Here is a 25353-nt window from a genome sequence, read left to right as displayed (position 1 = left end):
TGGGTGCACGAACAGGAGCTTTTGGAGTCTTGGGCTTGGATCTCGGCTCCTTCGTGGGCGAGATCACAGCCACTGTGTGACCTCAAGCCACTGACTGCGCTGAGCCGCTTCTTCATCTTCCAGTAGACACGCCGGCTCCTGGCAAGGCAGGGTTCTCGCCAGTCTCTTTCACCCCATGTCCTGTTCCCGCTGGAAGCTCTGTGAGGAGCAGGGCATGTCACAGCACCGCGCCCCCATCAGCTCTCGCCCCCTCCCGGGCACACTCCGGGGCACCAAGGAGGCCGCTTCTTTGGGAGGGGTGTTATCTGGCAGGGCAGGGTGGATGCACAGCCCTCACGGGAGCCGCCCAGGCCTCTAACGGTGCCCTCTGTCTCACGCCCCCAGCAAAGCCAACCCAAGTCTGCCAGTGAGAAGTCACAGCGCAGCAAGAAGGCCAAGGAGCTGAAGCCAAAGGTGAAGAAGCTCAAGTACCACCAGTATATCCCCCCGGACCAAAAGCAGGACAAGGGGGCTCCTCCCATGGACTCCTCCTATGCCAAGATCCTGCAGCAGCAGCAGCTCTTCCTGCAGCTGCAGATCCTCAACCAGCAGCAGCAGCAGCAGCAGCAGCAGCACTACAACTACCAGACCATCCTGCCCGCACCGCCCAAGTAGGTGCCGCCCTGCCACCCACGGGCCCCGCCTGCCCACAGGCCCCGCCCAAGTAGGTGTCGCCCCACCCACTCATAGGCCCCGCCCACCCAAGTAGGTGTCGCCCCACCCACTCATAGGCCCCGCCCACGTAGGTGCCATCTTGCCGCTCACGGGCCCTGCCCATGCCCCCCCCCCACCGCCCATAGGCTCCGCCCAAGTAGGTGCTACCCCAACTGCCCACAGGCCTCACCCAAGTAGGTTCCACCCTGCTGCTTACAGGCCCCGCCCAAGTAGGTGCTACCCCGCCCACTCAAGGCCCCACCCAAATAGGTGCCACCCCACCCGCCCACAGGCCTGGTGACCGGTGATGTGTGGGTGACCCTGGACTGGCAGGGACCCTTTGGTCCCTGTCCCATCAGAGTGGTCTGGGAGCAGGGCCCTTCCTTGTGCCCCTCTCCAGCCGGCCCAGCAGAGGCCAAGGGCGACGCCTGGCGTGGGCTCATTCCTGTGCTCTCTTCCTCTCAGGCCGGCAGGGGAGGCTCTGGGCAGCGCTGGGGGCGCCCCGACGCGCAGCCTTTCCGCTACCGGCAGCAGCTCTGGCTCGGGCGCCCCTGGACCCAGTGGGCTGGTCCGACAGAACAGCACCTCGCTGGCAGGCAAGCCGGGGGCCCTGCCCGCCAACCTGGATGACATGAAGGTAGGTGGTTGTGCCCTGGTGGCCTTGGGTGCTGCCAGCCTGGCCTCTCGTGGGGCCGTCAGGTGCTTGGCGTCATGCAGGGAAGGTGGCCGGCTGGGGACTACGGCCATGGAAGGCAGAGCAGGGCTCCGGACTCTGGTCTCCTGCAGTGGAGGCACCTGGAGCCTTCCTGGAGGCTCGCCTGGCTCTGCTCATCATGGTCGTTGTCATTAAAGATGCCAGCTGGTGTTCATCCCGGGCGTGGGCTCACTGAGCACTTGTGTGCCTCTGATTTCCCAGCCTCCCATGCAGTGTGAGGAACGGGGGTGTCACCCTGGATTCAGGGTGAGCAGGCCGAGGCCTGGGGGAGGGGGTGGACAGGCTTGCCCGAGGTCACAGGCCCAGGTGGTGGTCGAGCCAGGGCTCAGGTCAGGGCTCCTCTGCAGCACTGCCCTTTCCTCATGGCTCCTGACATCTCGCTGAACCTGCTCTGTGAGTGCTGCATCCACCTAGGAGAGAGCGGCCGCACTTGGGGCACTGACCCCACTGTGTCCTGGGCCTTGGGGGTGGGAGATGCCCAGGCCTGGCCCGCGCTCTCTGCCTTGGTCAGAAGGGGGATGGATCACATTCTCCCTTGAAAGTTTGTGCCCTGGACTAGCCTGCTCCCTCCTAGTCATGACCCGGGTCCCAGCAAGACACAGCCCTTGGGCGGGGACCTGAACATGGGCCTCGGTGTCCTCGAGACCCGGCCCTCACTCCTAGCTCTGCCCACCATGACATCACCAGTATGACCCCCAGGGAGTCATTTCACTGTCCTGAGCTCAACTTTCTCATCTGTAAGATGCAGTGAGTTCACTCAAGTGTTGGTTGAGCACAGGCTGGGGCTGGAGACAACTGAGGACATGTCCTGCCCAGCCGAGGGGCGAGGACAGGGAGGAGGGGCAGCAGAAGCAGGCCTCTTTCTCCAGGGTGTGGGAGGGCTGGGGCTTGGTGTGTCTGAAGTGGCCAGTGGGGCCCAGACGGACGAGGCCCAGTGGTTGGGAGCTGGTCTTGCTCCCCGCCCCCGGCAGCCCTGACTCCCGTGCCCTTGCAGGTGGCAGAGCTGAAGCAGGAGCTGAAGTTGCGGTCACTGCCCGTCTCGGGCACCAAGACAGACCTGATTGAACGCCTGCGTGCCTACCAGGAGCAGGTCACCCCTGCCAGCCCCGGAGCGCCCAAGGCCCCCGCCACCTCCCTCCTGCCCAAGGCGGGCGAGGTGGTGGTTGCCTTCCCCACCGCCCGGCTCAGCACGGGGCCCGCCCTGGTGGCAGCGGGCCTGGCCCCGGCCGAGGTGGTGGTGGCCACGGTGACCAGCAACGGTGTGGTGAAGTTCGGCAGCACGGGCTCCACGCCGCCTGTGTCTCCCACCCCCTCAGAGCGGTCGCTGCTCAGCACAGGCGACGAGAACTCCACACCGGGGGACAGCTTTGGCGAGATGGTGACGTCCCCAGTGACCCAGCTCACGCTGCAGGCCTCGCCGCTGCAGGTCCTTGTGAAGGAGGAGGGCCCCCGCCCCGGGGCCTGCTGCCGGAGCCCGGGGGCGCGGGCCGAGCTGGAGGGCCGGGATAAGGACCAGATGCTGCAGGAAAAGGACAAGCAGATAGAGGAGCTGACGCGCATGCTCCGGCAGAAGCAGCAGCTGGTGGAGTGGCTCAGGCTGCAGCTGGAGCAGGAGAAGCGGGCCCAGCAGCCTACCCCGACCCCGGCCCCCGCCCCGCTCGCCCTGGGCCCCGCGGTGAAACAGGAGAGCAACCTGGCTAGCTGCCAGCTCAGCCGGCGGCCCCCGGGCCCCGAGCTCCCCTTCAGCCCCAGCCTCGCGGCCCCTGCCGCCCCCCACGCAGACGCCCGCGCCCTGGTGTCCCCAGCTGTGGTGGTGAAGCAGGAGGCTGTGGGGTCCGAGCCTGAGCCGGCCCCGGCCCTGGTCACTCTGGGCCCCACAGTGAAGCAGGAGAACAGCTTCACCAGCTGCCAGCTGAGCCGGCAGCCCCTAGGCCCCGAGCTCCCCTTCGGCCCCAGCCTCGCGGCCCCCGCCGCCCCCCACGCAGAGGCGTGTGCCCTTGCGCCCCCGGTTGTGGTGGTGAAGCAGGAAGCCGTGCCGCCCGAGCCTGAAGCAGCCCCGGCCCCGCAGCTGCTGCTGGGCCCACAGGGCCCCAGCCTCGTCAAGGGGGTCACACCGCCCCCACTCCTCACTGACTCCGCAGGGACCCATCTTGTCCTCACCGTGACCAAGAACACAGACAGCCCTGGCCTGGCCAGCGGGAGCCCCCAGCAGGTACCTGGGGCAGGGGGGTGCAGAATCCGCAGGAGGGCGAGAGGGCGTTCAGTGACAGTGGCCGGTCCACAGGTGCTCCCAGGGGAGCAGGTTGTGCTCGTGTCCTTGGATCGTCCCCTTCAGCCCTCCCAAATGAGGGCTGCCCACTCGAGGTCACCCACGCAGGGCTGAGACTGCGTGGAAGTTGGGGAGGTTGGGGCCCCTGTGTGAGACCCCCAGCCTTGCAGGTGGAGCTGTGAGGGCCTGCCCCCGGCTGCGGCCCTTAGTGTCAGAGCTTGTTTGTGGCCCCCCCAGGCGGGCCACTCCTACCCCTGCTGCAGGGTGGCGTGCACCCGGGAGGGGGGGCGGGGCCTGACGGGAGCCCCGCCCCTCCTCCCCTCAGCGAGGCCAGTCGTCCCCCAGCAAGGTGACGCTGGCCTCTGGCTCCCTGCTGCCGCCGCCCTCACAGCCCAGACCGTCCACTCAGCCTGGTCCAAAGGTAAGCCTGCTTTAGGCTTTGTGTGGCCTTGCCCGGCAGGGCTTGGGGGGTGGGGCCGGTGACAGGTCCTGGGGACTCGAAAAGGGACCTGGGCCCTGAGCAGAAGCTCTGGGGAGGGGAGGGGCGGTCAGCTTGGCGCCCCTGCCTGTGCCCTGGGACCCCAGGGAGCCACTCGTCCTCGCAGGGTCAGAGGTCAGGGCCACCCCCATCCTGTATGGCTTCTTCCCCAGGGGTGTCCACGAAACTCCCCGAGAGCGCATGCATCCGCACCGACCGCTGGCCTGGGCGGAGGTGGACGCTCCCCGCCTTGCCTGCCTGGCACGGGCCCCGGGCTGCCGCCCTCAGCCGGCCATGGTTCTCTGTCCTCTTCAGCCCCTGTCCCAGCCTGAGTCTCCAGCTCCCGGCCCCCCAGGCCACATGGACCTGGAGCCCCCACCCCAGCCCCTGTTTGGGACCCCTGCTTCTCAGCCGAAGAAGGAGCCGCCTGGCTACGAGGAAGCCGTGAGCCAGCAGCCCAGGCGGCAGGTAAAGAGGGTGGCCGGGGGCCCGCGGAGTGGGTGGTTACAGTCCCCCGGGTCTTGTGGGAGTGGGGCTGGCTGGCTGGAGCCAGCCTTCTGGGTCCAAGAGGCCTTGGAGAGGGGGTGTCGGGCCAGGAGAGAGGGTGGGCTGCAGGAGCCTGGGCGCAGCCCGCTGGGGCCTGACTGCTGGCTTAGGGCCGGGAGGGTCTGTGCTCTGAGTCCGGCTGGGGCTCCCTGTTGTAGGTCCTCATCTTTTTCTGGTCTTTGGCCCACAGGAAAATGGCTCCTCGAGCCAGCAGATGGATGACCTGTTTGACATTCTGATTCAGAGTGGAGGTAAAGTTGAGGCCCCACGCTGCCTCTCCCCACCCTCCTGCCTGCCTCGTGTCTCTAGCCTGGGCTTGGCTGATTGGGTTTGGTTTGGTTTGGTTCTTGACACAGTGCCTGGGGGGCTTGGTGAGTACTTAGGAGGCAGCAGCGTGTGAGACGCGTCCCAGAAGCTGGGCAGGGCCCCCCTGGGGGTGCATCTTCAGCACACGTTTGTTGTATCCTGAGCCGCTGCACCACGTGCCCGGTGCTGTGCCCGCAGCCCAGGGTGAAGCAGTGAGAGAGATGCCCACCTCAGCGGGGCTTGCAGCCTATTGTGGGGAAGTGATGGAGGAATAAAACAAACTGTCCTTCGGAGCGTCAAAAAAAGCAGGGGAGGCAAGGGTCCCAGGTGCGAGGGGTGGTCGGGGTCAGGGTTGCTGGGCAGGTGCTGTTCATCGCTGCAGGGCAGACTGGAGCAGGTGTGGGTGGTCCAGACACCTGGGGGCGCCAGGCTGAGACACGGGGACCCTGGGTGATGCTGGGAGCCATAGCACAGCTTCGCGTGAAGGGTGGCTCCTCTGGAAGGGCAGACTGGGAGGCTGGTGATCCAGGAGAGCGGGGTGTGAGGGGGGCCACAGGAGGGCTGAGTCCAGGAGTGTCCGCAGAGCGCCAGTTCAGTTTCCTGTGGCTTAGTTAGGTGTGTGGCCAGGGGACACGGCAGCCGGGGGCGCGGTGTTAGCAGCAGCGTGAGTGCCCGGGAGCGTGGGCGCCTCAGTCCCTAGACTGAATGGAGGGGCTACAGGGCCAGGCCAGGGGAGGTCTGGGCTGAAGGCAGGAGTCAGGGGGTTGCTGGTGTCCCGACAGCATTCAGAGCGGTGAGGCTGGGTGTGCAGAGAGGAGGAAGTGGCGGGGGGTGGGGGGTGGTGGTTCAAGCTGCTGAGGCTGACCAGGGGGCAGAAGGGGAGCTGCACCCTCATAAGGATCAAGGTCCAGGGCCGCTGAGTGCTGCTCAGGAAAGCTGGGGACCGAGACCTGGCCCCCGGCCGTGGTGGCGGCCGCCAGTGACCTCAGCCTGGACAGTGGGTTGGTAGCCAGAGCCTGCCTGAAGCCGGTTGGAGAGGCTGGGCTGTGGGAGACAGCGGGTCTAGACTGCTCTCTGCAGGGGGTCCCCCGCAAAGGGGTGGGTATGGAAAGGAGGCGTGTTTGCCTGCTGGTGGGACGAGCTGGTGGTCTGGAGGTGAAGGAGACCCCAGGGGCGTGTCTGCGTGGGCAGAGAAAGAGGCAGCTTCTCTCCTGAGGGATTTAATTGTGTCAGTAGGAAGAGCAACAGCTTATCAGCTTGGACAGTTTAAAGTGGTGGATTTTACCTCAATTACAAAAAAATCGAGGTCACTGGTTTTGATCTCGGGGAGACTCCCTGGATTGCAGGGTCTGCAGTAGGGGCCTGGGGTGCGTTTCTAATAAAGGCGGGTGGCGCTGAGGTTCCAGGAGGGCAGGGCTGCCAGAAGAGGGGCTGTGGGAAGCCGAGAAGAGACAGCAGAGGAGGAAGCTGGGGCTGTTTGCCCCCAGAGGGCCACAGGGCCGTGGAGGAGGGCGTCAGCAGCAGGGGCGCGCAGGCAAGCTGAGGGAGAGGGAGGCAGGGAGTGGGGCTGGGCGTCTGGCGCTCAGCTGGGACAGGACCTAGAGGGCCAAGGAGCAAGCCTGGTTTCTGCATTAATTTTTTTTTATTGAGATAAAACATATGTAACATGGTTTTCCATCATAATCATCTTTGAAAGGTGCAAACTCAGCAGCATGAAGTTCATTTTCATCGTTGTGCAGCCATCACTGCTCTGTTTCTAGGACTCTTGCATCATCCCGTGCTGACAGTCACCTTCACACACTAACTCCTTGTTTCCCGCCCTTTTCTGCTTCCTGTCTCTGAATTGACTGTTCTAAACCTGTGTGTGAGTGCAGTCATACACTATTTCTCCTTTTGTTTCTGGCTGGCTTCACGTAGCATAATATCCTCAAGGTTCTTCCCTGTCACAGCTTTTACCAGAATTTTTTGTGCTGAATAGTGTTCCATGGTGTCAGTACCAATGTGTTTATCCCTTCATCCACTGGACATGTGGGTCGTTTCCTATCCCTTCATCCACTTTTGGCTATTTCTGCCTTTTGGCTGTTGTGTACAATGCTGTCACGAGTGCTGGTATCTGAGTCCGTGTTTCCGTTCTTTGGGGTGCGCACCTAGAGGTGGGGCTGCCGGATCATTCTGTGCTTTTCACGTTTGAGGGACTGCAGGACTGCTTTCCACACAGCTGCACTATTTTCATTCACACCAGCCACTCACAAGGGTTCCCGCTGGTCCACATCCTTGCCAACACTCACTTTCAAATTTTTGTCTTTCCCTGATGATTACTAGTGTTGAGCATCTTGGCTTCCCTGGTGGCTCAGCGGTTAAAGCGCCTGCCTGGAATGTGGGAGACCGGGGTTCAATCCCTGGGAAAATTCCCTGGAGAAGGAATTGGCAGCCCACTCCAGTATTCTTGCCTGGAGAATCCCATGGAGGGAGGAGCCTGGTGGGCTACAGTCCATGGGGTCACAAAGAGTCGGACACGACTGAGTCACTTCACTTTTCACTTTTTCATGTGCTTACAGCTGCCTGTTATATGCTGGAGAAATGTCTTGATTTCTTGGTCCATTTTCCAGTTGGGTTTTGTTGCGTTCTAGGAGTTATTCTGGATATCAATCACCTACCCAGATACACGGTTTGCAGATTTTTCTCCCATTCCAGGGCTTGTCTTTTCACTTAACTTTTTTGAAGTATAGTTGCTGTATGGTCTTTTCATTCTCAATAGTGATCTTTGATGTACAAAGTTTTAAGTTTTTATGGAGGCCAGTTTATTTTTTCTTTGCCTATGCCTTTGGTGTTACAACCAAGAAATCACTGCTGACTTCAGTGTCACAAAGATGTTCCCTTTTCTTCTTTTATAGTTTTGGCTCCTAAATCTAGATCTTTGCCCCATTTTGAATTAATATTTGTACATGCTATAAGGGGAAGCTCCAATTGCAGGTCACACTCAGGCTGGCTTCTGACGCCCCTTTGCTTTCTCGATTGGCAGAGATCTCAGCGGATTTCAAGGAGCCAGGGAAAGAGAAGGCGCCCCCGACAGCAGCCTGCAGCTCGCCCCTGGCCGCCCAGCCCTCGCCCGCGGCCGAGCTCCCTCAGGCCGCCCCGCCGCCTTCGGGCTCGCCGGCCCTGCCTGGGCGCCTGGAGGACTTCCTGGAGAGCAGCACAGGGCTGCCGCTGCTGACTGGCGGGCACGAGGGGCCGGAGCCCCTCTCCCTCATTGACGACCTCCACAGCCAGATGCTGAGCAGCTCCGCCATCCTGGACCACCCCCCATCCCCCATGGACACCTCGGAATTGCACTTTGCGCCTGAGCCCAGTGGTGTGGGCCTGGACTTGGCCGACGGGCACCTGGACAGCATGGACTGGCTGGAGCTGTCCTCGGGCGGGCCGGTGCTCAGCCTGGCCCCGCTCAGCACCACGGCCCCCAGCCTCTTCTCCACGGACTTCCTCGACGGCCACGACTTGCAGCTGCACTGGGACTCCTGCTTGTAGTTCCGGGGGGTGGGAGGGCTAGAGGCCCCGAGAACTCTGGGGCGCCCGGCACTTTCCAGCCCCATCCCGCCCCTCCGTGAGGCCGGAAGTCCTGACAATCACAGGCCCTGCCAGCTCCAGGGAGGCGGTGCTGGGACCCACCCCGGGCTCCGGGAGGCCTGCACGGGCCGGGCTCCTATTTGACCTCCTTCTGTGAGGTCCGGGTGCACTTGCTGGCTGCGGTCTGCTCAGGAGGCGAGGCCCGGGGCTGAGGCAGAGCCAGGGCCCGCGTGTCCTCTTCCCCCGAGGGGGCACGAGCTAGGCCTCTACCTCACCATCCTAGCGGCGCCAACACCAGCGTCCCAGGCTTCCCGGGAGGGGCTCCCTGCATCTTAGTGTCTTGGTGTAGTGCAGCCATGTGTGGTTGGTGGCAGTTTCTGTACAGGTGTACATACCTCTGTTATATATCGCCATACGTATACACATATCTCGGCGGGGGCGGCCGCATCCACCCCCGCCCGGAGACCACCGCTCCCAGGGCCGGGCGGGGCTCACCGCGGTCCCGCCCATCACTTGTGTTTGACGTGTAGCCACCTCGCCACAGCCTGAGCCCCACCCTCCTGCTTCCTGCTCCTTATCAGTGCCACGAGGGCGGGGTGCTTCCTGCCCACATTCCGTCTGCTGCCTCACTGCAGCCACCACGGCCCTGGCGGGGGAGCCCGGGGCGGCCCTCAGGCTCTGGCCACCGCCTCCTGCCCCTCACGGTCATCCACGGGACGAGGGGTGGCGTCACCAAAACCGGAGGTGGGACAGCTGTGTGAACTTTTTAAAATAAAAACAAAAACACCTCTTGCTGGTCCATCTCGTTCAATCCACGTTAGACGAGACATGGGTGGTAGGGCTGGGCCCAGGTGTCCACACTGTGACCCTGACACCACTTCCCAGCCCTGCCTGGATGGGAGACGGGGAGGTGCTTTCTCAAAGACAAGAGTTTATTTATAAATCACAGAGGCCCAGGAGCCTTCAGCCACCCCACCCTCTTCCTGAGCAAAACCTGACAGCCCAGAGTTGGCGTGCCACCCCGTCACGAAGTTTTTGGTTGGCACCATGGAGCTGGGCCCAGGGCCTCTGTAAAGACGCTGGCAGGACAGGGCCCTGCTCCAGCCCTGGGGGGACCTGGCAAAGCTGGGCACCCCCGCCTGTTCCTGCCACCCTCTGCCCTCCTCTGCCACTCTGACCCCCCCCACCACGGTGCCCAGTCAGAACTCTGAAACCTGTCCTCCCCTCGACCCTGCAGCTCGGGGCTGGCCGTTCTCTCCTCGCTTTGCGGGGGGGGGGGAGGGGGGCGGGGGGCGCGGTGGGCGGCGCCTGGGTGAGACGGGGCCCCTGGAGGAGCACGTCACCCGTCGATGTCCCAGCTGAAGAGGTGGTGCTTCACCAGCATGTCCTGGACGCCCTCCTTCAAGGGCTTCTTCTCCTCCTGCACGAGACAGCCCTCCTGTCATAGCTGCTGGGCACACGGCGAGGAAGCCAGGTGGCAGGGCCAGGGTGGTCGTTGCAGGTGGCGCCAGCACTCAGGGCCCCCCCGAGGCCTCAGCCACCCAGAAATGCTTCGGGGAGGCGGCCCCCGGCACTGATGCCAGCCTGCCCCACCCGCTACAGTCCCCTGGGAGGCAGGCCCCACTACCCACCTCTCTCTTTGCAGGAAGCTCCCAGTCCTGGGAGAGGCTGAAAGCGAAGCAGCAGAGGACCCTGGAGAGCGAAGGGGGGCTGTCAGACGCTGGCAAGGCTCAGCCCCCCCCGCCCACCCTCACCCCCGGGCTGGGCCTGCAGGAGCCCAGGGTCTCCTCACCGCAGCTCGCACTTGATCTGGACCCAGCCGGGGCTGCGCAGGAAGGACCAGGGCTGGTACCACTTCTCCACGGTGGGCAGGCTGGAGCAGAGCACCTCCAGCCACAGGTGCAGCACCTGCTCGCTAGGGGCAGGGAGGGCACCTGCTCAGAGGCCCGCGCCCCCGACCCCTCGCCGCCCCTCCTGCGTCTGAGGCTCCATCACCACCTCCCTCAGCCCTGCTGGTCGCTCAGCCTGTGACACGCCTGCTCGCTGGCCAGCAGCCCCACGGCATGCTCTGAGCTCATCACGGAGGGGCTCCCGCCCCCAGGTCAGCGCAGCCTGGACGCCGCCCCTCTGCCTGGTGGCAAGTCCAGAAACCCCACGCTCAGCCTGGCCCACCCGAGGCCGGCATCCCTCAGCCTGCAGCCAGGTCCCTGGTGAGCCCTGACCGCTCACCTCACTGGAACCAGTGCTTCACCAGCCCCAGTGCCCCTCCCTGCCAAGCGGTTGCTGGTCTCACACTGGAGGACGATCTTTGGGAGCCACCCTGGCCGCCACCCACCTCCGTCCGCCCAGCTCAGCCCCGCCCCCCGTGAGGGCACGCACACACACAGCCCCCGCTCACGGGGGCGCACACACTCACTTGAGCCCCACGCAGATGAGGGAGCGGAGCTTCACGTCCATTTGTGCGTGAGCAGCGTCGTGGGTCACGTTAACAGACTGCACAGCCTGGGGGGCACAGCGGTCACTCAGGTGTCCCCAGCTGCCCACCCTAGAGGCCGGTCCGCCCGCGGCCCCCTTACCCGGTAGAGCAGCTCCTCTGGGGTCAGGACTTTGCCATCTTCATCCAACCTGAGGGGGGACCAGAGCTGCCCACACCGCCCTGGTGGGCTCGGGCCACGCCCTCCCTCCATCCCGGCCCCAGGCTGCTGGGAGGGCGACCTGCAGGAGGACGCAGGAGCCAGGTTACCTGTACGTCTTGCACAGCACCAGGCGCGAGTACACGGAGTCGAAGTCTCTCTCGACCTCCCGGCCCGCTGCCTGGGGGCACAGTGAGTGTCAGCGACCCGCGGGTAGATACCAGGTCAGAGCCACAGAGTCCAGCTGAGCAGGTCACCTCCCCACCAACTCCACGGGGTCCGGACACTCACCTCCTCGATGAACAGCCAGGGGTGGCAGGCACCCCCGAGCAGCGAAGGCTTCTTCAGTCCGTGTTCCAACAGGGCCTTGAGGGCCGGGCAGAGGGTCCCTCGCACGAGGTCTGTGACCCCCTCCGTCACAGCATCGTCCCCCGCGATGGAGTACTGAGGGGGGAGGACGGGGTCTGAGGGCCCCAGCCAGCCCCTCCTCATCCTCACAAGCGCTCCACACGCCCAGGGGGACAGCCTGGGGCCACGAGGGCGCCAGCCTTGGGGTAGAAGGGGCACGGCCCCCGGGGACAGGCCCACCTCGCGTGCGCGCTCACCTCCTTGCTCCGCTCATCCAGGACTTCCACGAACTTGGCTGGAAACCAGCCTGGGGGAGAAGCAGAGCCTGTGAGGCGTGCAGCTCTGCATCCTGAGGTCTCCCACCCGCCACGGGGCTGAGGACACAGGCGACAGAGACACTGAGCAAACCCAAAGCCGCCGCAGCTTCACGGCCTGGCCCGCCCTCCCGCCGGCCCGGCACGACACGGACCAGACGGAGGCCTCACCTCTCAGGCCGTTCAGCTCGCCCACCCAGCAGTGCTCGTCCTTCTGAGAGACGATCTGCCAAGGAAAAGTGTGGGAAGCTCGGCTCCGGCTGCCCGGCTTTGTCCTGGGTCAGAGCTCTGGCCAGGCGAGGGCTTGGCCACCCCACCCGCTGCCAAGGGAAGGCGCCCACTCCCCACTCACCGTGATGATGTCGTTCTTGCGGAAGCCCAGCTCGTCGTCGTCATGGCGCTCGAAGTCCAGCAGGGCCTTGGCTCGGCGCGGGTGGCCCCGAGAGCAGGCCACGTAGCTCTCGTGGTCCCGCTGGTGGCTCTCCATGCTGTAGTCCGGGGTCAGCTCCTGCCAGGGCGGCAGAAAGGCCACTGCTCAGGCCAGGGCCAGGGCAGCGAGGCCCCGGTCAAGCCCTGCACCCAGGGCTGGGCCCCAAGACTCACCACATTGCAGTTCTTGGGGTCCGTGCACTGGAAGTGGCGGGCCACACGCAAGATGGCTTCCCGAAGGTCAGCCACCAGCTCCGTCTGCTTGATGTTCTTGGCCTTCATTGCCTCTAGGTCATCCTCCCCTGCGAGGCCCAGAGACCAATGGCAGCTGTGGCCGTGCCCCATCCCGACTCCAGGGAAGCGCAGAGTCCACGTGGGGTGTGAGTCTGATCACCCCCATCACCCCACTTTCAGAGCCCAGCCCAGCACCTGGCCACAAGCATGGAGCTCTCACCGAAGAGCAGTGATGTGATGCCAGACTTCCTCCGCTGAGTCCTGCGGCGGACCACCTGTGGGCACGAAGTCAGGTCAGCGAGGCTGGGCACCGGGCACCCAGCACCCAGACCACCTGTGGGCACGAAGTCAGGTCAGCAGGGCTGGGCATCCAGCACCCAGACCACCTGTGGGCACGAAGTCAGGTCAGCGGGGCTGGGCACCCAGCACCCAGATGGCACCCCAGGACAGGAGGAGGCCCGGCCAGCATCTCACTCACGCTGCCTTCTCTGACGTGGCCTCTGACGCCAGCTCTGAGGGTCAGATCAAGCCTGGGTCTATCCTATGCCCAAAGAGGGTAGCTCTTGGCAGAGACGTGCCAAGGCCAAAGCGGTGGTCCCTCCACAGCGGCGGTCCGGCCAGGCTGGGCCCTGGGAGCTGAGGGGCAGAGGTGAGCGTGGCCTCCTCCCTCCCACGCCCACCTGAGAGAGGCCGGTGGTGGCAGGGGCGCCCAGGAGCTGGCCCTGGTCGGCCAGGAGGTAGGCCAGGTGCTTGCGGCGCTGGGTCTCCACGGCCACGGCAGTGAGCGAGCCCGCCAGCCGCATGGCCTCCGCCAGCAGCAGGTCCGCGTCCTCCAGCTGTGACGGGATGTCTGACAGCGTGTTGAAGATGGAGGCCGAGTTCTCCGACTGGATCAGCTCGTCCTCCTGGGCCGGGCAAAGGGCGGGCGTCACCGCCTGGCGGACCCGAGCCACCAGGGAGACTTCCCTGCACGGTCAAGCTGAGCACAAGGAGGCCCTGCCCCTGAGAGACACCCCCGCTCCCCGGATGGGCCGGTGCACAGGCCGCAGGAGGCCGCGACCTGGACCGGGGAGGTGGAGGGCCAGCCCTGCGGGGCTGCCAAGAAGCCACCTCTGACGCCGGGGCTGGGCTGTCACCTTGAGGCGCAGCATGCCCAACGTGGCCTGGAACAGCACCAGGGAGCCCTCGTAGAAAAACAGGTCCCAGAGTCGCAGCAGCAGGCGGATGTGCACCACGCTGGCGAAGGCCGTGAGGAACCAGTGCAGCGTGATGAGCGACAGCTCTGCGGACACATGGCGGGGCAGGGGTGGTGGGCGCACGGCCGCCAGAACGGGGTGTCCCCAGGCCCGCGAGCCGTGGAGGAGGCGGGGTGGCAGAGAGCAAGAGAGCTGCGCAGGGGGGCACGCCCCCTTCTCCCTCCCGAGCTGCCAGGTGCCGTGCTCGGCCACGTCCCAAGGCCTCAGACCTGCAGAACCTAAGCCCAAGCTGGGACCCCGGGATCCAGAGCAGAGGCGGGTCGGGCCCTCACCAATGTCGTGCTCCTGGAGCAGCCTGTCCAGGCGAGGCAAGTACTGGACGATGAGGTGCCGCAGGACACGCTGGTCCGTCTGCACGCCCAGCAGGGTGGTGCTGAAGTAGGAGGCGGGGAGCAGGTCCTCGATGATGGCGCACATCATCCAGAAGGCGTCATCCTCCTCCAGGAAGAGCAGGAGGCAGGCAGCCACCTGGCAGGGCAGGGGGACGAGGGGCATCTACCCGGGTCTCCACACACTGTCGGGGGGACCCATCAGAGTAAGGTGGCCTCTGTGGGCGTCACGCCACAGACCATGTGCCCGCCTCAGGCACCTGGTGGCCCTCTCCCTCCTCCCAACGCCCCCGCCACTCTCTCCTTCCCGCCTCCCACCCCAGTGATGAGGTGGGTCACCCCGGGCTGTGCTCACCATGCCCGTGCCCTGGCAGTAGCCGATCTCCGGGTAGAGCCAGGCCAGCGCTCGGAGCACCCTGCGCAGGCGGGGCACCCCGACGCCGCTCACGTGGGCGAAGCAGGCATTGCTGGGCATGGTGCGGAGCAGGTCCTTCTCGATCTGCCGGCAGCCCGCCCACAACAAGAGCCCATGAGGCGCAGCTGCAGCGGCACAGCCTCCGCACCCCCGACACCGAGACCCCCGGGGAGGAGGCCAGGGACCCCTGTGTGGGGCAAACCTCAGGTTGGCTTCTCTCCCAGGAAGAGGGGGTCCTCAGGCTCTGGGTCAAAGTTAACCCTCCTCCCTTGGGGATGAGAGCCCAGCTGGTGTGCAGCTGAGGCCACGTGGTTCACGGGGATCTTCTCAACAAAACTACAGAAGCCTGGGGCTTGAGCCAGAGCTATGGAATGAGAATCTCTGGAAAGAAGCCTGGAAACCTACATTTAAAGTCTCCAGGGGACCCTAATATGCACCAGGTATGGTGACCTTTCTGACTATTCCCCCAACCCCTAGAGCAACCACGGGAGAAGCTGGCTCCAGGCACAGGTGTCGGGGTGAAAGGACTACCCAGGGCTGCCTCCTGGCCGCCGAGCTCTCCTGGGCCAACCCTGAGGGGCCTCCCCCGACTCTTTGCCCCCCACCACAGGGCCTCACCTGCTTGGCAGCAATGGTCTCATCATTGGAGCTGTTCTTCACAATCTCTCGGTAGGACAGTTCGGAGTTCCTCTTCTTCTGCAGGGCCCCAGACAGCCGCATCCACAGCTGAGGAGGGGGCACGGCACTCAGTCCCCGTGGGGCCCCAGTGCCCATGGCCTCCGTGGGCCCCCGCCTCACCTGTGGCCTCATGCTGTGGGGGACCCCGGCCAGCACCAGGGAGCGGAGCTTCTCCGAGCGTGGCAGGGAGACAGCAATCTTGTCCCAGGTGAGGTCCCCCACGTCGTGGTTGTGGGTGAACTCCAGGTGGGCCTGCCAGCGCAGCCTCTGGGGCGGGTCCTCCAGCAGCTGGCCGGAATAGGGGATGCCATCTGCGTCTGTGGGGAGGGGGACAGCGACCTCACTGTCTGTGCTCTGAGCGCAGAGGGCCAGGCTCGGGGTCCACTGCCAAGAGCTCGCTGCTGAAACCCAGGGTACTCTTTCCAGTCACTTCCCTGGCACTTCCCTGGCACCCTGAACAGCAAATCTGCACTCTTCACTGTCTCCCCCAAACCAGACCCATGAGCCCACTGTCCCTGCTCCCTAGGTGTTCACCCTTCTGGCCTGAAAATCCTGCTGGCCTTGTCTTTGTCGAGGATCAATAAACATCTAAACACTGTCCCCGTCAGGATACAGAATACTCCCATCATACTAGAAAGTTCCGTGTTCCTCTCAGGCGCAGCTTTTAACTCACAAATACCTGCCTATGAACCAGACAACAACGAAGACTCAGCAGAACTGGAAATGTGCGTGACCTGCAGACGGCTGGGTCTCAGTCAGTTATCTGGTTGGTGGCAGGCCACCCTGGGTTCTGGCAGACGGCCTCCCAAGCGCCCATGTGGCGACCGACAGCAGCAAGCAGTGGGGATAGCCTGGGGTTCACTTACAGAAGACCGGTCACAGATACACAATGACCAGCCCGTTGCGATGGGTCAGTACACAGTCACAGAAAATATTCTTTAAAGAATATCTTAACTGACAGACAAAATGCTCATGGAATAAGGTGAAGAGATATAAGAACAATATAAAAACATGTATATGATACCATCTTAGTTATGAAAGGTACAGACGGATACTCACAAAGCCAGGAGAAAAACACACTGAAATGTCAGCAGTTATCTGCAGGTTGTAGGATTACGGATTGTTTTAATCTTTACATATTGATGTATTTTTAAAATTCTTTATAATGAACATTATTGCTTTTATTATCATATTACGATCAATAAAATTAATCTTAAAAACAAAAACGGGGAATTCCTGGTGGTCCAGTGGCTAGGACTGAGCACTTTCATTGCCAAGGGCCTGAGTTCAATCCCTGGTTGGGGAACTAAGAATCCACAAGCTGTGCAGAGTAGCAAAGAAAAGAAAAACAGGAACCTCACCCCCCTCCAAAACCAAAAATATCCTGGAGAACTCCATATACTTGTAATAGCATCAGCATCAGATGTGGCTTTGTCCATGATTCTAGAACATCGGGGCGAAACATCCAGAGCCCGAGGCCACCATAGTGTCATCGGCCACAGAGCTGGTGCTCCCCAACAAGGACGGGGGCAGGTTACCCCCGAGGGGCTCAGTCTCACCTTCCTTGTCCACGCGGAACCCGAACTCATCATAGCGGAACTCTGGCTGCTCCACGGTGGCCTCCTCCTAGAGCCGGGGGCAGGAAGGTCAGCACCGCTGCGCTCCTCCCAGCCTCCCCTGAAGCCTCCTGTGGTCATCTCTCAGCTACGGGGCCAACGACCCTCTCGAATTCTCCCCGCATTTTCCTCAGAGGTCAAAGATAATAAGGTCAAGAAACACATTTTATGTGTTTTCGTGTCCCCATAATACCGAGAGCAGAGGTCATACTTTTTCTCCAACCTAATGGTTGATTCACAGAGGATGTGGAGCTAAGAAGCTGTCTCGGGGGCCCCATGTGAATACAGGGGAGCGGCTCCCCTCCCAGGACACCTGCAGCAGGTGGTGGCCCCCCGGGCGCCCCAGCGTGGGGCAGAGCTGCTGAGCCTGCTGTACCTGCGCGTACTTGGCCAGGATCTCCTGGGGCCACATACTCGGAGTCAGGGCTGAGAAGGGGCCATTGGCAGAAGGTACGTGACTTCCTAAAAGCAGGGAAGACCAGGAATAGGAGATAAACATAATGCAGAGTATTCAGGGGGGAAATTCAAGTTGAGACATCCCTCCTCTACCCCCACCCCCCACCATTAAAGGACTGGACCATCCAGAGTGGGATGGACGGGGGAAGGGAGAAAGCTAGCAACGTGCAACTTTTGGAGGCAGTTACAGGAGACCAGCGGTGTGCTCCAGACGGAACCGGACCCCCTCCCCGGCTCTCCTTCCACCTGCGTATGAGGACTGCAGGGAGAGGGGGACAGGGACTCGGGGAAACTGAGGAGACAGTGGCAGTAACCCTCCCAGAGACCTGTCAGAAGACTTCCTCCTTCCTCCACCTCTGACCTGGACAGTCCACGTGACCCTCAAAGGTCCATGGGAAACAAGCCGGCTTCCCTCCCACCAGGAAGATCCTCTTGGGTAAGACTCCCTTCCCCCTGGAGGGCCTGTCACCCCATTTCCAAGCCAGGCCCCTGCCTCCCACCTGACATTGTGCAGAGAGGACAGGAGAATCTTCTGCAGATCCAGACTAGGGTTTCCTAGCCTAGTGTCTCAGAGCTGGGAGGCTCCTCAAGTGTCATCTGGTCCAGAAACATCTGCTTGGGCAGGAGTGCAAAGGGGAAAGTCATCCACCGCAGCCCCTCTGCAGGGGGTCCTTTCTGTGCGTAGGCTGATACACTGGTCCAGGGCGGTGGCAAGGTAAATGTTTGACAGGGAAAGAAAAGTCTCACTTGAAAGAAAAAGTCTACTGTTCTCAACATTTCGTCCAAGAGGAAAACACTGTGAAGAAGCTATGAAACTTGTTCTCAACAGCTCTGCGGGCCAAGAGGAGAGCCTGCTCAGTCCCTGCACTCCTAAGGCTGGAGAGGACCACACAGACAGATGTCCTGATGCTCTACGCTCAAGCAAACATTCCTAAAACAGAAAACAAAAACCAGACACCGCCGAAACTTCCGTGAATAGGTTCCTCCGAGCCAGAATTTTTGAGGAATCACTTAGAACACGTCTGAGTCAGTACCTCCACTCACCTGACTCTGGCGTTTCCACTTCATCCACCACACTTTCCAGCACCTCACGGCTGGAAAACTATGAAGTTGCAATCTAACTAAATCTCCTGTTATTGTTTAAACCCTTGCCTTTCTCTTTTTGTCCTCGTAAAAAAGTGACCCAACATTAAAAAGACAAATAGCCCAATTTTTAAAAACAGGCTTAAGATCTGAAAAGACATTTCTCCAAAGAACAGATGTTAAGTAGCCAGTGAGCATGTACAAAGATGTTCAACATCATTAGTCACCAGGAAAATGCACATCAGAACCACAGTGAGAGACCACGTCACAGCCACGAGGACGGCTGTAATCAAAAAGGCAATGATTAGTGCTGGTGAGGATGTGGCGAAACTAGAAGCCTCATCTGCTGCTGGTGGGAACGTCAGATGGCGGAGCTGCTGTGGAAAGCACTCTGACGCTCCTCAAAAGGTGAGATGTAGGGTTACCATATGACCCCAGAATTCCACTCCTAGTTATTTACCCACAGAAGTTAAAACAAGTATCCACACAGACAACTGTACACGGAGGTTTACAGCAGAATGACGCATTCGAGCCAAAATGCAGAAACAACCCGTGTGTCCAAGAACTGGTGCAGGGGTATATGGAACGCACAGAATATCCATACAACGGAATATCATTCAGCTGTAAAAAGGAATGAAGTGCTAATGATGCTATACCATAGGGGAATCTTCAAAACAGTATGCTCAGTTAAAGAAGCCAGTCACAAGAGGATGAATATTGGTATGATTCTATTTAAAAGAAATGTCCAGCAGAAGCAAATCCCCAGTTACAGAAAGTAGATTAGTGACTGCCAGGGGCTGGAGGAGAGGGGAAGGCAGAAGGCAGGGGAAGGATGCGTGCGGGATATCTATCTGTGGAGGTGAAAACTGGTCTGGAATTGGAGAGTGGTGATTAGCCACAAAACAGCAAGAAATATTCAAACCACTAAATTATCCACTTTAAAAGTAGTAAACTTTGTAGCATGTGATTTGTATCTCAATTTTAAAACAATAAATAATCAATCGAGGCATCAGCACTCAGGGCTTCCTCTCACTTTCTAACCTGCTCCCTTTAGAACTAGAAAGAACCTGTCATCACCTACTTCAGCCTCAACAGAAATGCAGCTTCTCAGCCTTTTTCTGAATGAAGCCTTTCACTTCTAACCATGAAACGAATGGAAGGTAACATAAACGGAAGATAACCATGGGGCCGTGGCTGAAATCTTTTAGGACAAGTGCCCTCTGGGTTTTGGAACCACACCCGCCCAGCCCTAAACACCCTTCCGCCATTCTCAGGTGACAGGCGCGTGAAGGTGACAGCTGCTGGCTCCACCTCCTCCCTGCTGTCTGCACAGGGTTCTGGGTACACGTGAAGGGTCAGCTGAGTGAGAAAGAAACAAAAAGGAAAGTCAGAGAACCATCGAGGGCGCTCTGAGAAAACATCAGCCTATGGACCCTTTACTCCAGCATACGTTGAAAATTAGGCACGTGAAAAACATCTTAGCTCTCTTTAAAGACACACTTGCAAATCTGGGGCCAAAACTAATCAGCTTGTCCCAAGGGCAGTTCAGCTGGGTCACCAGCCTCTCCTCCTGCCCAGACACAACCTAACTGGGCCATGTATGAACTAAATGCTCATCATGAGGGCCACCTGGGAGGCAGCCCTCCTGCTTCCAGACAAGTCCTGCTGAGAAACAGATGGCAGAACCCACTTCCCTAATGGGCCAGCCGCCCTAGACCTGTCTGTCTGCTTTGCAAGAGGAAGACGTAATGTCTTCCTTCAGTGTGACAGGTATGCGGGGCCTGGTTTGAATCAGAATTCTGTGATGGATGGAGCAAGTATTTTTACATTAAAGCAAGAAATTCTTAAAATCATGTCAGCATGCATCCTCAGAGCATATTTTGATGCAGATCATCTCCAGTCCTCACACATGAGAAACAAGCTGAGAGGAGACCCACGTGCAGTCTCCCAAACGGACCCTGATAACCGTCCCCAGCATGGCACCTGCGGAGAGGCTGTCGGTCAGCCACCAGCTCGGCAGTGCTGGGGAAGAACCCCCGAGCTCGGCCATGCCGCTGCGGCCCGGAGCCCTGGGCGAGCACGCTGCTGTGGCATCAGCCTTAGGAGAGTGCGGCTTTCCAGCTCATCCTCTGCCACCTTCGTGCAGGGCCAGACGGTGCTGCGGATCAAGTGAAGACCTCTCTGGTCAGACAGGTGTGCATTCACACCCCAGCTCTGCGGCTCCCCGCTTATAAGCTTGGGCACATTCACATCACTTGTTCGAATCTCAGTTTTCTTCTCCACAGACTGGATAGAATAACAGTACCTACCTACATCCTAAAGTGGTTATGAGGATGGCCTGAGAACACAAAGGGCCCTACTGCCCTGACACACAGCGAATGCTCAGGAAGCATCGGGCGATAAGCAGTCCTTCTCCTAACTTCCGAAAGGTTACTGTTAATTACTGGACCCTCGACACTGAGGTTACTAAAGGCCGTATGGCAACTGCTGAAAACCATCCATTACAACCTCAAAAAACAACAACTTCCTATGGTTCAGTGTAACACATGCCAGTTGAGATCATCAGAAACACTCCTCACTGCCGGGGTCCAGACCCGGTGGATCCAGGGAATTCGAAGCGGGGACGGCGTAGGCGAAGATCAGGAAACAATTGCTTAATTAAACGTTAATTAAGGATATAAAGAGTAATAGAATAAGGATAGCTCAGTGAGGAAATTCAGTGGAGAAAAGAGGCTGAATAATTCAGCCAGAAGGTAAGAGAAAGAACGACATGGTGAGACCAAGTTTCGGTGAACAAGGCCCACACTTTATTTTCCAAAGTAGTTTTTATACCTTAAGTTATGCATAGAGGATAATGGGGGAAGGGGTAGAGTCATGCAGCAAGCCAGGCTTTCTTCCTGCAAACTTATCATATGCAAAAGCTTAGGTGATTTGCATCATCTTCTGGCCCGGAGGCCTGTTAACATTTTAAGACCCTTTCTTCAGAAAACTTATTTTTCTCTAAAGGTGATTGGTCAGGAGCCACCCTCCAAAAGCATTAGATAAAGTTGCATTCCTACAGAGCAAAGGTGTGGTGGGCTATAACAAGAAAAAGAATTAACTCAAGGGTCCCAGGTTACAAACATTAAAGCTACTACTTACACCAACTATATTAATCAATACACTGCCAGGGACACAGCAGGTAAGGGATATGGAAACTAGCAGCAAACATTGGCTCAACAAGTGAAAATCCCTTCACCAATACAATTTCTAATCAATCTTCTAACTACTCAAAGGAATCTGTGTTTAGACAGTTTAGAACATCTCCTGCCTCTCACAGTTGGGAGGCTCTGAACAATCACATGTGGCCGGAAAAACCTATTCAGGCAGGCTAGAGGATTTCCAAAGGAGTTTGTAGGTTGAAACACTGTCACACCCAGGAATTATTAACTGGAGCTGTAAGCTAACTCTTTTTTCAGAGAGGTAGTGGGGGACAGCCCCCCCGTAAAGTCAGAGGTGTAGGTGAAAGCACAAAGCAGAAAGTAGGCAGACTCTGGTTTCGGGTGTAAATGCTCGAGAATTTCCAGGGGGACCCCTGAAGCTCGATCCCACCTTTGCGTATGCCGAGCCTCCTTCCTCATGACCTTTGTCATGGGCAGAGTTCCTCACACTGGCTCCCAGCAGTGATAGAATTTCAGTTGAGCTATTCCAGATCCTGAAAGATGATGCTGTGGAAAGTGCTGCACTCAATATGCAATGTGCACTCAGTATGCAATATGCCGGCTCCCGGCACCTCACCAGCACCTCAGAGGCAGTGACCTGGCTGTTTCCTCCAGAAGGGCCGAGGACGTGCGGAGGAAGCGGGTGCTGCTGTGGAGGATGGAGCGGGCTGGGAAGGCTGTTCTCAGCATGCAGCTCCCTTTCCCGACCTTGGCTTGCCCCTTGTTGGTTCAGTCACTCAGCAGTTACTGAGCGCCGCCAAGAGACAAGCATGGCTATCAGGGCCGAGATGCAAAAATGAAAAACGCAAGTCCCCACAATTACATCCCAACAGAGACTCAGCGAACACAGAAACAGCTGTCAGACGGTGCTACCTACAGTCCTCTGAGGGAAAAGGTACAGAAGTGTCAGGAGAAAGGGGCCATGTAGCTAACGTGATCAGGAAAAGTTCTCTGAGGATTAGGTGACATCCAAGCAAAGACCCAAACAAAAGGCAGTGGGAGACCAAGTCCTGTGGCTCCTGTGGCAGGAGGGTCCAGGCGGCAGGCGCAGCAGGGAGGGGCGTGGCAGGTGGCGGCAGCTGCAGGGGCAGCCGGCTCAGGGGGCCTTCAGCGCACAGACAGCCGGGTCTCATTCTCCTACCGGCTCTAAGCAGCGGTGAGCCCCAATCTGACTCAGGACTTAAAAGTTCTCTCTGGCTGCTGTGCAGAGAAGACTGCAGGGCAGGGGGTGGTGACGTGGTAGGAATGATGTTGGCTTTGCTATTGTGGGAACAGTGAGAACAGGCCAGACTCTGGATATATTTTAAAGACTCTCTGAAAATTATATATATAGGCCATTTCTCTCACTAACTGCCCCCGAATCCCTGAGTTCCCAACAGGAGCTGGAAGTGACATCACTAATCTGGGCAGGCAGGTTTTTCCAGCTTCCGGTTGCTATGGGAACCTTCCAGAAAGCAGCCATCTGGGAGCTGGCTGAAGCAGCCAGGTCACTGGTGGCCCTGCTGTTGTCACAGGGGTACTAAGAGGCAGAAACTTTTGAATAGTAAAGAATATAATGGAAGCAGATTAAAACACGTAAATGCAATTCTTAAAATTACCTTTTGATCCAGTAATATTCTCCTGGAAACTTATCTTAAGGAAATAATTCAATAGAAGCGAAAAAGTATGTGCATGAAAAGGTCTACTTCAGCATCATCTATACAACAAAAACATGAGAACAATTTATATGTCAAATATTATAGGAATTAATAAGATCTGGGTATATTGACACTGTAAAATGTGATATAATCATTTCATATTCCAGTTACGGACTTCTGCTTCTGGCCGAGATGGAGCTATAAGGAATTGGATTTACTTTCCCAACCTGAACAGCTAAAAAGCCAGAAAGATACACGAAACTATGGCTTCTAAACACTGGACGACAGGCCGCACAGGACAGTGAAGCCGGAGAGAGAGAGAACAATTGAGCTGAGCCCTGTGACCACCTGGAGAGAGTCTGCAGTCAGGACTGGGCACCCAGGAGGGCCGAGGAGCTGCTGAGAGCTAAAAGCCACCAAAGCAGCCTGAATATGTAGACCAGAGACCTGCAGAGAGAACTCCAGAAATCTGCGGACAACACCCTCAAATCTTCAGTGGCGGGGGCGGGGGGTGGGTGGGTGGGTGTGGGTGTGTGTGTGGGTGTGGGTGTGTGGGTGTGTGTGTGCGTGCGTGTGCGCGTGTGTGAGCTACCCAAGGTTGGAAAGAGAGCCACCTGCAAGGAATGTGAGGAATAATACCTGAAGCTCACCCTACTGAGTCATTGTGATTATATTTTCCTTTTCAGAAATTCACTTAAATTTTAAGAACTTTTCATCTATGTTCATAAAGAAGGCTTGATTGTAGTTTTCTTTCCTAGTAACACCTTTCTTGGGTTTGCTATCAGGATGGTATCTGCTTTACAGAATGATTCGGAATTAGTCTCTCCTCCTCCATTTTAAGGAAAAGATTGTGTAGAAACTGGCATTATTTCTTCCTCAAATGTTGAAATAAAATCACCAATCAAGTCTCTGGTGCCTGGAGTTTCCTTCATGGAAAAATTTTCAATTACAATTTTTTAATAGGGATAAGGCTATTCCGATTATCTATTTCTCTTGAGTGAGCTTTGATGGTTTGTGTACTTTCAAGGAATTTGACTATTATCCAAGTTGTTGAATTTATTGGTAACTTGAGTCCAAAGTATGCAGAAGAAAAAGACAAACAATAAAGATAACCACAAAAATCAGTACAATAGAAAACCAAAAAGAGAGAGAAAAATCAATGAAACCAAAATCTGTTCCTCTGACATCAATAAAATCAAACTGATCAGACTGAACAGGAAAACAAGACACAGATTACCAGTATTATCAGGAATGGAAGAAGATACACTACTATAGGCCCTGTAGGCATTAACAGGGTAATAAGAGAATATCCTGAACAACTTCTGCCAGTAAGTTCTACAATGCATAAAATTAATACTATCATGACCAAGTAGACTTTATCTTGGGAATGCAAGATAAGTTGTTTAATATTTAAAAATCAATGTAATTCAGTATATCAACAGACTGAAGAAGAAAAACTATATGATTATCTCAATAGATGCAGAAGAAACATTTCACAGAAGTCAACATCCATTCATGATAAAAACTCTCAGCGATCTAGAAATAGAGGAAACTTTCTTATCCTAATAAAAGGCATCTACAAAAATCCTACAGTTAATATCATACTTAAAGATAAATGCCTGAATGCTGTCCCCCTACGATTGTGAACACGAAAAGATTCAACGTAATGCCAATCAAAGTCCCAGTAGGATATTTTGCTAAAACTGACAAACTGATTTTAAAAGCTAAATGGATAGGTAAAAGAATAAAAATACTCAAAATATCAATAATTTGGAAAAGCAGAAAGTTGGAGAATTCACACTGCCTGATTTCAATACTTACCATAAAACTATTGGGTTGATCAGAAAGTTCATTCAAATTTGTCCATACTACATCATGGAAAAACCTGAATGAACTTTTTGGCCAACCCAACACATGCAGTACTGGGTGACACTGGCAAAAGGAAAGACACACAGATCAATGGAACAGAAGAGGTGATCCAGCAGCATACCCATACACGTGGTCAATTAAAGCTTTGAATTGATTTGTGTCCCCCATAAAAAGGTATGTTGAAGTTCCATTCCTCGGTACCTCAGAATATGACCTTATTTGGAGAATGGGTCTTTGCTGATTTAACCAACTTAAGATGACCTCATTAAGGTGAGCCCTAATCCA

General features: G+C 57.9%; 2 protein-coding genes across 4 annotated transcripts in view; one reads left to right on the top strand and one right to left on the bottom strand.

Moving 5' to 3' along the window:
* The window catches only part of MRTFA (myocardin related transcription factor A), a 176145-nt gene extending 166785 nt beyond the window's left edge, over positions 1-9360 (top strand). For both annotated transcript variants that reach the window (XM_010805772.4, XM_005207445.5), the window contains 7 exons: positions 385-650; positions 1159-1330; positions 2403-3620; positions 4003-4098; positions 4471-4623; positions 4892-4952; positions 8030-9360. In XM_010805772.4, the coding sequence (XP_010804074.1) occupies positions 385-650; positions 1159-1330; positions 2403-3620; positions 4003-4098; positions 4471-4623; positions 4892-4952; positions 8030-8532 (2469 nt within the window). In that variant the 3' untranslated portion in view covers positions 8533-9360. The remainder of the gene's footprint in view (positions 1-384; positions 651-1158; positions 1331-2402; positions 3621-4002; positions 4099-4470; positions 4624-4891; positions 4953-8029) is intronic.
* Positions 9361-9482: 122 nt separating this feature from the next.
* SGSM3 (small G protein signaling modulator 3) overlaps positions 9483-25353 on the bottom strand; it is a 34058-nt gene continuing 18187 nt past the window's right edge. Inside the window, 21 exon segments of one of the 2 annotated variants that reach the window (NM_001076545.1) lie at positions 9483-9991; positions 10203-10263; positions 10364-10486; positions 10988-11073; positions 11148-11196; positions 11315-11385; positions 11496-11648; positions 11810-11859; positions 12038-12092; positions 12219-12374; positions 12470-12597; positions 12750-12804; positions 13210-13434; positions 13666-13811; positions 14058-14253; positions 14470-14613; positions 15148-15255; positions 15328-15524; positions 16767-16833; positions 17200-17285; positions 17780-17891. In NM_001076545.1, the coding sequence (NP_001070013.1) occupies positions 9911-9991; positions 10203-10263; positions 10364-10486; positions 10988-11073; positions 11148-11196; positions 11315-11385; positions 11496-11648; positions 11810-11859; positions 12038-12092; positions 12219-12374; positions 12470-12597; positions 12750-12804; positions 13210-13434; positions 13666-13811; positions 14058-14253; positions 14470-14613; positions 15148-15255; positions 15328-15524; positions 16767-16833; positions 17200-17285; positions 17780-17786 (2244 nt within the window). In that variant the 5' untranslated portion in view covers positions 17787-17891 and the 3' untranslated portion in view covers positions 9483-9910. 2 annotated transcript variants of the gene reach the window in all.

The sequence above is a fragment of the Bos taurus genome, chromosome 5, assembly GCF_002263795.3.
Source record: "Bos taurus isolate L1 Dominette 01449 registration number 42190680 breed Hereford chromosome 5, ARS-UCD2.0, whole genome shotgun sequence".
NCBI classification, from domain to species: Eukaryota; Metazoa; Chordata; class Mammalia; order Artiodactyla; family Bovidae; genus Bos; species Bos taurus.
The sequence above is the reverse complement of the archived record's forward strand: the minus strand, read 5'-3'. Positions and strand labels throughout refer to the sequence as shown.